The sequence below is a fragment of the Macaca fascicularis genome, chromosome 5 (genome assembly GCF_037993035.2).
Source record: "Macaca fascicularis isolate 582-1 chromosome 5, T2T-MFA8v1.1".
Classification (NCBI taxonomy): domain Eukaryota; kingdom Metazoa; phylum Chordata; class Mammalia; order Primates; family Cercopithecidae; genus Macaca; species Macaca fascicularis.
In genome coordinates, this window is record NC_088379.1 from 78,002,201 (window position 1) to 78,013,211 (window position 11,011).

General features: G+C 38.0%; 1 protein-coding gene across 15 annotated transcripts in view; it reads right to left on the reverse strand.

The window, feature by feature from the left end:
- EXOC1 (exocyst complex component 1) overlaps positions 1–8,697 on the reverse strand; it is a 53,037-nt gene extending 44,340 nt beyond the window's left edge. For 8 of the 15 annotated variants that reach the window (XM_065545179.2, XM_005555253.5, XM_074039973.1 and 5 more), the window contains exons 1-3: positions 8,405–8,697; positions 4,217–4,350; positions 2,126–2,256 (exon numbers count right to left, since the gene is read on the reverse strand). In XM_065545179.2, the coding sequence (XP_065401251.1) occupies positions 2,126–2,256; positions 4,217–4,340 (255 nt within the window). In that variant the 5' untranslated portion in view covers positions 4,341–4,350; positions 8,405–8,697. The remainder of the gene's footprint in view (positions 1–2,125; positions 2,257–4,216; positions 4,351–8,404) is intronic. The other 7 variants (XM_005555255.5, XM_005555252.5, XM_074039972.1 and 4 more) reach the window with 1 other exon arrangement.
- Between the last annotated feature and the right edge of the window lie 2,314 nt (positions 8,698–11,011).

Consider the following 11,011-nt stretch of genomic DNA (forward strand, 5'->3'; position numbering starts at 1 on the left):
CATGGAACTACTAATTAGTTCAACGTATAGTTTAATAAACAGAATTAAAGCGTCAAAAATTTAAAACCTGCATTTACAATGAAAAGGTAATTGCATTATTACTTAAAAAAATACAATAGGAATATTGGCAACTAATATGAAACTTGATGGGAAATAATCTCTTCCCTGGGAATATTTCCCATAATACCATAAAAGAAGCTGAGTGCGCTAGTGGCAACACTCACACAAATCAATGTGTGATACAAAATGGCTAATGTTAAGTTATGTATAAAAATTTTATGTTTTATATCCATATATAGTGTACACACACCAAGGTGCGTACATAAAATGAAAAAAAAAAATCCATTAAGCAAGTTGGCAAGAGGCGTCAGCTGTGAAAATGCATTCAAACAAGCATTCAGCAATGTTACTGAATTATGCAAGTCAACAGGGTTATGAAGTGCAAAACTACTGAAGGGAAAAATGGTTCTTAATAAAGGTGCAGTTTTTAAAAGCCCTTAAGGTGTTTTGTCTTAAACAGAACCAACCAGAAAAGTTTCCACTCTTGATCTCTCCCCATGGTAATAAAAATTACTTATTAAAATGTGCTTTTTTTTTTTTTTTTTTTTTTTTTTGTGGAGATGGAGTCTCGCTCTGTTGCCCAGGCTGGAGTGCAGCGGCACGATCTCGGCTCACTGCAACCTCTGCCTCCCAGGTCCAAGCAATTCTCCTGCCTCAGCCTCCCAAGTAGCTGGGACTACAGGCACATGCTGCCACGCCCAGCTAATTTTTTGTATTTTAGTAGAGACAGGGTTTCACCGTGTTACCCAGGCTGGTCCTGAACTCCTGAGCTCAGGCAATCCACCAGCCTCAGCCTCCCAAAGTGTTAGGATTACAGGCATGAGCCACCACGCCTGGACTAAATTGTTTTTTAAACATCTCATTATAACTTTCTTTCCAATCTCCATCTTTCTAAATTTCTGTCAAATCCTGTTTATACATTTCACATTTTTGTAAGCATTGAGTGCTCCTTAGGGATAAAGCAAAGGGCCAGTAAGCCTAGAATACTTAAAGAAAAGGCATGATTTACATTTGGAAGAAATCTGAATTATACAGATATAGAGGGCTCTCCTCAAATTGTTCTTACTTCATTTTTCTGCACCCAACTCAACTACCTGTCATTTTGTCCAGAGTTTTGATCCTTGGAGGTCTGTACCAAAGTAAGGGTAAAATCAGAATTTTATTTTACCAGATTGCTTTACACAGGCAATTTTTTTGTTTTTGTTGTTTTTACTTTATGCCTTTTTAGTAAATGTATGAGATTTGTAGAGCTAAAGAGCGCCTGTAGTTTCACTAGTGTTAAGCCTTGCTATTATATTAGTCCCACCGACAGTACAAGCAGTTGTGGTACAAAGTATTCCCTGGTGCTCTGTAGGTGTGTTAGGGCTGCAGAGAAAGATGAAGGGCAGAGTGAGAGAGGGTGAGGGGGGAGGAAGCACCTAATTTAATCAGAGGAGGCCTACTTGATGGCTTTGAAAAAAGGGTATTGCTGTGAAAAGCCTTGAACTGTCAGGAATATAGGTGGTCCTTTAATGTGATTATCACATTATTCAACTTTCTTGGAGTTTGAGTGTGGTTTATGTATAAAGTGTAAGATTTATATCTTTATAGATCTTATTATTTACATTCCTTAAAATAAGGTATGTAACCCACTATCACTTCTGTTTTTTTGTTGATCCACAAACATCAAAGCCATGGTGGCCTCGAAAGGCCAGTCTGGCTGCCCCAGCTGGTGATTCTATGTTTACTCATGAAGACTAAGGAAGGATTACTTTGGTTACATGATTTTGACTAAAAAAACAAACAAGCAAAAAGACTCATGACACACCACTTTACAATCCATACTACGTATAGATTTTATACAAATTATACTTAATCTAAACACAGAAATGTATACAGTCAAGGTTATTTTGCTCTAGTTTATGTAGCTTGTGCACAAACATAATTATAGCTTAAAAAAAGCAAAAAAATAAGAAAACAAATATATACATTAATTTGTTTTTAGATCATCTTAGAATACGTAATACCATGTTATAAAATGAAAGATGCTTTCTGAACACAGGTCAAAGAACTGAGAAAAACCTACTTTGATAGCATCTTTGGCATCTACCACAGCAAGGTCTCGAAGGGCCCATGCAATCTGCCTTTTGTAGAAATCTCCCTTATCGGATTTCTTGACTTTGACCACCTTAACCTGCACAGGGCGTTCAGTTGTCACTGTTAAGTAAAACACACACTTTTATTAGAAATATTACTCCTTTCACTCATTCTTCTTTTGCTCCTTGCAAGTATAGCTTTCAGGTGCCTAGTAGCTGATACTAAAAGAGGTGTAATACTTTGCAACAAGGGCTTTGACTGAGGAAAGCACAGAATCCTAATAGAAGCATCTCAGTCAGACTAGAGGATCAGAGTAGACTCCTTGAGAAATAAAGGAATGATATATTAATAACACATTAATTCAGACCAGTTTTAAAGAAAAGTATGAGGTAAAAATCTAAAGAATGATTGACATATGTAAAGTCTGCGAGGCTTGAAAGAGCAAAATAGCATTTCAAAGAGCAACAATATATTTACATATAAAGGTCTTACTATGTTGCCCAGGCTGGTCTTAAACTCCTGGGCTCCAGCCATCTGCCCACCTCAGCTTCCCTCAGTGCTGGAATTACAGGAATGAGCCACTACTCCTGGCCTAATAATTTCTTTATAGCAATGCAAGAATGGCCTAATACAGATGCATTATAATTGAGTGAGGTCATTCTAAAAAGTCAATTTATCATTTGAAAAACCAAGTACAATTACACACTACACTAACAAGGGAGAAAATTTTATGATACTATCAATGATATAAAAAGCAGTTGATAAAATTCAACACCCATTCATGATTTTTTAAAAAAATTGGAAGAAATCAGGAATAGAAGGGAACTTACTTAACACTGTAAAGAATAGCTATAAAAACCCTCTACCAAATATCATGCTTAAAAATGAAGTCATTCTCTTTGAGATGGAGCCTGGATGGATAGTCCTAACTAGGAAACTAAACCAACAAAAATAAATAAAAGATATAAAGACTATAAAGGAAGGAAGAAAAATATCACTACCTTCAAAGAGTCTATAAATAATTGGAATTAATAAGAAAGTTTGGCAAGATTGATAGATATCCATATAAAACACCGACAATTCATTGTAGAATTCTAACAATATATGATTTTAAAATGTATTAATGTTAAAAAGAGCTTTCATGACTATCAAATAAAATCTAAGAATAAATCAATACCCAGGAATAAATCCAACAATATACATGCCAAACCTTTAGAGAAAATGATGAAACTCATAAAAGTTATAAAACACCTAAACAGAGAACTGTACCATGTTCATCGACACAAAAGATTCAATACAATAAAAATGTAAGTTCTCTCCAAATTGAACTATAGGTTCAAAACAATTCCAATCAAAATCCCAACAAAGTCTGAAACTTGACAAGTTGTTTCTAAAATTTAGGTGGAATAAAGAACAAAAACAAAATAAAAATAAGATATAAGATGATAACCAGAAATGCTCACACACACCACGACAGATGTCGACACAGGTGAACTAAGACTAAAATGTAAAAGACAAAATTATAAAACTTTTAGAATTTAGGAAAATATTTTTATGACTGTACAAAAGATATCCGGGAAGGATCTTTAAGACACCAAAAGGGAAAGCCATAAAGGATTAATTAATTTCATTTAGTTTAAATTATAAATTTCATTAAAAGGCATCATAAAAAGTGAAAAGACAAGCCACTACCTGGGATGCATACAACCAACAAAAGACTGTAGAAAGATTATAGAAAGAACTTGTACAAATCAGTAAAAGGACAAGCAACACAATAGAAAAGTGAGTAAAAGGCTTAAACAGGTAAATTTCATAGACAAGAGAATGCAATGACCAAGAAATTCATGAAAAGATGCTCAATCTCATCATTATAGGGAAATACAATTTAAAACCACAATGAGATACTATTTCACTACCACCAGATTGGCAACAACTAACAGCCTGTCAAAGCCAAGTGGGAATTTGTTGACCCAACAGTTTGTTCAATTATAGAGACAACTGGGATATTCAAAACAAAAGGAAATATCTCCTAAATAACAAAAGGATACAAAACAAGTACTCTTTCTTACTAAATACCCACCTGTGGCACATAAAAAACAGTTCTTTTTCTTTTTTCCTGCTTTGCAGACATTCACAATGCTCAGCAGGCGTTCATCATTTGGTGTAAAAATGTCTCTTTGTAACGCATGCTTGATCGCTGTCATCTTTTCTCAGCTGAAAAATTTGGAGTATAGATATTAAGCTCACTCTCAACATCATTCCACCTTATACTTCTGAATTTATGATTTGAAAATGATTTTTGGTTAACAAGCCTAGGAAAAACGATTTACTATATGAATACACCTATATCACAAAAATATAAAGCTGGAAGTTTGGAAATAAAATTAGAGAACCAGTGTTATCAAAATCTAAAATGTTTGGAAATGCTCACCGAGTATACACACACACACCCCCCCCCACACACACACAAGATTTAAGAAAAAAATCTTCAACTCCCTGCTCAATCTTTAAATAGTTTTCTACATAAAGAACCCTTACAACTCAACAATAAAAAAACAAATAACCCAATTAAAAATTGAATAAAATACCTGAATAGACATTTTTCCAAAGATATACAAATGGACAATAAGCACATGAAAACATGCTTAACATCACTGGCCACTAGGAAATGCAAATCAAAACCACAATGAGGTGTCAACCACTTTATACTCACAAGGGTGGTTAAAATAAAAATGATAGAAAATAGTAAGTGTTGGTGAAGATGAGAGGAAACAGAACTCTTGTACATTGCTGGCGGGATTGTAAAATGGTGCAGCCACTTTGGAAAACAGCTTAGTGGCTCCTCATAAAGTTAAACATGGGCTACCCTACAATCCAACAATTCCACTCCCAGGAGAACTGAAAACATAAGTCCACACAAAAATTTGTACATGAATGTTCATGGTAGCACTATTTGCAATGGCCAAAAAATGGAAATAACAGAAATGTCCATCAAATGATATATAAGTAAAATGTGGAATAGCCACACAATGGATTATTCGGCTACAAAAAAAAAAAAAAAAAAGGAAATGAAGTAATGAAACATGCTACAGTATTGATGAATCTTGATAAGATTATGCTAAGCAAACAAAAGACCACGTATTGTATGATTCCATTTATATGAAATATCCAGAATAGGAAAATCCATAGATACAGAAATATAAGTGGTTTTCAGGAGCTGGAGAGGAAGGTGGAAAGGAGGATTGACTGCTAATGGGTATGGAGTTTCTTTTTTGGGGTGATGACAATGCTTTTCAACTAGATAGTAATGATGGTTGTACAACCTTGTGAATATGCCAAAAATCGCTACATTATATAACTGAAAAGGGTGAACTTTATCATATGTAATCTCAATAAAATTGTTATAAAAATAGGTTTCCACTTATCTCCTTTATCTTACCTAACTCAGCATCTTTTCAAACATCAACTTAAGTTAAAATAATTTTTAATCTCTATTTTATTTTTCATATACATATTTGTGTGGATATATATTACTATTTTTTCAACGCAAATGTGTAGTATTTCATACATGTGAGCTTGCCTAGGACACTAACTTCTAAAACACTATTTCTTTCTATTGGAAAATGAAGAAATTATGATTTTTAAATAAATGATTTACAGTGCATTTTTATAGCACAATGACTACTTTGTAAACCAGGTCTTTCCAATATTTTACTCAATCTGTAAAACTTCTATATCTGCTCCAATTTCAAAAATTGCTTTTCTCATAAAATTCACATCTTCCCACTTCCACTTCATCTCAGCCTCTAGTCTTCTGACACTGCCCTCCTTTCTGTTCTCTTAATCTGGCCTCTCCAAGTTTACTTCTTTTCCAACCTAGCCTGGAGACAGTGCTCATTTCCCTATACCTAAACTATCCCCTACAATTATTTCACCCTGTTTGTAGACCAGTTGATCTTGTTTTTATCAATCTCCATAAACTGTATTCTTTTCTTCACTTCTCTTGGACTACCAGATGCCGCTTTCAAAAGCCACATATCCATGCTCATTGCATGCATTACAAATATCTACATCCAGTGAAAGATAGACTTTCAATGCTGCTCAGCAATTAATCCCTCATTTGATGATTCCTTTTTCCATTCCCCATGACTATTGTTGCAAATCCTTATTACTCTCCTTCAGTTCCCAGCTCTAGAGGTTAGCCTTCTCCGTCTCTGCAAATGACTTAACAACCTACCTTGCAGAGAATATAAAAGCGATGAAATGCAATTTTCCCCAATTGCTCGCTTCTCCATCTCTCCACACCTTCACTCAACCTATCCTCCTTTTTGCCTATTATAGAGTGTCCATGCTGCTAATCCCTTAATATGTGGTAGGGCCCAGACACTACATTATATTTCTTCCTAAACCCAAGCCACATTGGCACTGGCCAGTTTACTTTTCCATCTCTGGGCTTTTGTTTAAGCAATTTTCTTTTCCTAGAATTCTCTTCTCCCTAGGAAATTATAATTCATCCCTCAAGATTGTGCTAAAATGTCATCTCTTCTGTAAAGCAGCCCCCTCCCTGCCGCCACCCCGCGCAAAGAGTAATTTCTACCTCTCTAATATTTCCCTTCTATTCTGATAATATGGCATTTATGAACTGTATTTTCTAGCTAGCTGTATTTTATCTCCTATTAAAAGTAGGACCATGTCTTAATCATCTTTGTATTTCTAGAACTTGGCAAACTAGGCATTTAATAAATGCCTAAATTAACTAACATGACAGTATAGCTCCTCCAAGATTCCCCTTTTCTAATTTTCATATCTATAAGCAAATGTCCAGGTTCAAAATCCACCATATTTGCTTCCTTATTCCCTTGTCAACATGAAATCTGCTACCACATTCTGCGATTTCACCCCATCCACATGTAATTTATTCCTTTCTTTTCCCACTGCAAATATACTAACCCAGGTTCACATCAACTTTACTTAACTCTACAAAATCTGGTTATCTCTTCGCAAGGTCCCACAACCCTGAACAACAAGAAAATTTTAAAAGACAGTTTGTATCACATCACACTCTTACTCAACGTTTTCCTAATGGTCTCAAAACATTGCACTCCAAGCACTCTTGTTCATTTTTGACGTCAAATCTTTACTTTGGTACTTTCCATGTAAGGAAGATCATCTCCGCCCTATCCAAACCCTAATTAAACTTCATAATTTACATGAAGTTGATTCAATGAAGATCTTAATCCAAAGTGATCTCTCCTCTAAATTTCTACAGCTCTTACCGCATTAGCTAAACAAATCAAGCATCTGCCGTCTAATGGGCTCATTAAATCATAAGCTTCTGTATATCAAGAATTCTCTTAAAGAGAAAGAAGGGAGGGATATTCATCATAGTTTTGTGTTTAGTGGATACTTAAATATCTCTTAAGGTAATTAGAACTGAATAGTAAAAACTGGTCAAACAAATAATAGGGACCAACGTTTACCACATACTCCCTCTCTGGCTACAAGCAACAACTGAGTGTTGTTGGCAAACAAGACAGGATTGGGCATACATCATAAAGGAGTTAGGCATAATGAAAAGCACTATGTGACTCTTCACTCATTCAGCAAATACTGATGCTTATTAGGTGCCAGACGCTATTCTAGGTTATAGCAGTCAACATGACAGATATGTTTATGAAGACCTGAAGCCGCGTGCTTCTATGGCATTTACACCCTGAGAGTCGAGTGATTAACTCTTCAGTCTTTACGGTACTTTTCTGAAAGTCAGTAAATAAATCCCTAGAGTCCTCTAAAATTGTTTTCCAGGTCTGAGAACCCATGTCTGACCAAAGGCAGCCAGCCACTGCTTACTCTGTACTGGTTGAATTTCCTTAAGCTCAGTTGGACCACTACACTGTGTGACAAATAGCTGGTCAGTGTGAGTGCCCGTGTGCGATGGGCCCTGTATGCTGCTGAGACATATTAGTGCATAAAGCATTGTCATCCAGAAGATAAAACTGTGCACGGAAATAGAGAAAAACACTTAAGAGATTTGGCGGGGGGTGGGGGGCCGGGATGTGAACTTGAAGAAGAAGGAAGGCACTGTCACGCTCTCCTCTCCTGGTTCACACCAAAGAGCTTACGATCAGGGTCATTTTGCACAAATAAAATCTGGTTCTGATGGGCGGAACCGTAACGGGGCGCGTGAGGGCTGCCCTCCCAGCTCCGCATTCTCCTAGACCCGAGGACGAGGGGTTGGAGAATGCTCTGACCAGCCTTTGCGTCTTACCAGGACAAACGGGGAAAGGAAGGTCAGAGGGAGCGGTGCCCGACCCCAGGCGTGGAGACAGCAGCCGGATTGAGGAGCCGCCTTAGACCCTGGTGCCTGTCTGTCAGCTCTTCTGTCCGCCCCCGCCAGGACTACCGGGCAGCCGCGGCCGAAGGCTTACCGCAAGGACTGGGCCCGGCTGTGCCGAGGCGGGTCTTCCAAAACGGAGACCGGATGGGGGTCACTTGGATGCGCCCCTCAATAAAGAGTTGAACGGGAAGCGGCCGTTCCCCCAACACTTCCTATATCCGGGCACGTGATAAACTCCGCGCCGGAAGTTGACCCCGTAGAAAAGGAAGAAGAAGCTATAAGGGAAAAAGGGCGTGGCCAATAGACACGGGGGCGCGGCGCCAACCGATGGGCGTGGGCTAGGCCTCACTGGAGGGGCGTGTCAGGGAAGGGAAGGGGCGGGGCCTTTGTAGCACAGAAGCTGATTTGCGAGTTGGGGATTAGATGCTGTGTGGTATTTACTTTCTCCAAAATAGTTATTTATTCAGATGTTTGCAGCAATTCATTTAAGAAGAAATTTGATTAAATGTTTTCTTTTTTCATATTTAAAGCTCTATTAACTCTAGCTACTTAAACTTTGGAGAGCTTAAATGAGTTAAATCAGAATCTCTGCGGGTGGGACCCAGACATCAGTACTTTTAATATCTTCCCAGATGATTCTCATATGCAGCTAACGTCAAGAACCATTGTCCTCATGACCTTGATACTCAAAGTGTGGTCCGTGGATCAGCTGCTTGGGCATCGTCTGGGGGCTTTTTAGGAAATGCAGTCTCTCTGGCTCACTTCAGATCTACTGAATCTGCATCTTAGCAAGATGATGCTTATGCATATTTAAGTTTGGCCATGCCAAACATCAATAAATGATGCCAATGTTGCTTTTTGCGAGGTAGGTGTTTTATTTATTCCATAATCCTGGCACCTTTTTTTAATGCTAGGCACTTTGATTCCAGCTACAGGGGTTATTCAGGCATGAATCTTACCCTAAAGGAGTTCACAGTGTGGTAGGACTAGACAAGGTGTAAATACAAATATATATAAAATAGGACACAAAATAAGTGACCAAAGAAAGGCGTAGATCAGATAAGTGTGCTAGAAATGTAAAGGAGCAAACAGTAGTTAGAATACTTTTCACTTTCATCACATGACTTCCCTTCTATGAGCAGGATCTGGTTATATCTTTACAAAGACCCTTTCCTGCTTGGCACCAGAATGCTTACTGTGGACACTCTTTCTATGACAATTGCATGTGTTTTTTAGTCCTATTATCTTTCTTTTATTTACCTGTATGTTTATAGCCTTTCAGAAGCCTAGATCTCTTTCTTGAACCTCAAGATTTGTGTATATACTGCCCATCGCCTGACATTTCCACTTGGATGTCTTATAGACACCTCAAACTTGTGTGTCCAAAAATTAAATTATCCTCTCTCCTCTTGGATTCCCTGCAAAGTGACACTTATGTGCAATAGTTTATTTGGAAATTTGATCCCAGGGAGCAAAATGAGGGAAGAGGAAGAAGACAAAACAAAGAAGAGGGAGATGCAGTATAAGAATGTGTTACTGAATTGGTCATCACCATATTTGAATGTTTTCTCAGTCCCTTAAGACCTTCTAAGAAGCTTTATGAAATGAGTCTCGGAACTGTTCATTAAAGGAAAGAATGGAGGAAGCATTTTTATGTCGGCTCCTGTCCTCTTTGATCGAAGAGGGCATTAACTACTCCACACTTCCAAATCGCACAGCTATGAATGCCAAGCTGACTCCCACATCAGAGACACGCTGGGGCAGGAAGTGAGAGGAGAGGTGCTGTTATTTCGCATTTGTTCAAAGTTCATCAAACCTGCTCCGAGCAGGTTGCTGCAGCAGTGGTTAGAATAATAGGCTGAAGGGATTTGAAGTCGTGGCCTAAGTTGCACAGAAGGACGTAGAAGGTGTCCATACCTTGCAGCGCTCTGATCTGCTTGTGCCCTCTGTTATGTTCAGTCCTTCACAGAGGTCTCTTCAAGGTGATGGCCAGCCACAATCTCAGCAAAGCCTTGATATAAGAGAGTTAACAGAATAAGCTTCAGTTTTTACTGCTGCACCGATGTCAGGATCATACTTATATTAACTCCCTCTTCCACTACCCATTCTAATTTTCCCTCACCATTGGCCAGCACATCAGCTGGTCTAGGTTGTTTTTCCGGTGAGATGACCCCCACTTCAGCTTTTATTTTCCTTTCTCTGGTTAAGCCATGATTGCTGTAATTGCCTGTTCAAATTATCCCTGGGTACAGAAACACCAAATAAGCCCCAGCGAATTCTTTGGATTCCAAATTCCTCCCTAGTGCTATCATGGAGCAACAATCCCACATCCTTTTGCTAATCACAGTTGATTACTCCCACAAGCATAGTAATTCCTTTCTTTGTCAGCTTGTCCACTTCCATAAGAAGCACAAAGTAATCAAGTAAAAGTTTTAAGTGCAATGAATTCCATAGTGTTTATCCTGGTGGCAGCATTCCCCACTCAACTCCTGAAGAACCAATTATTGCAATCCAGCAAATTCTAATTTTTTTTTTTTT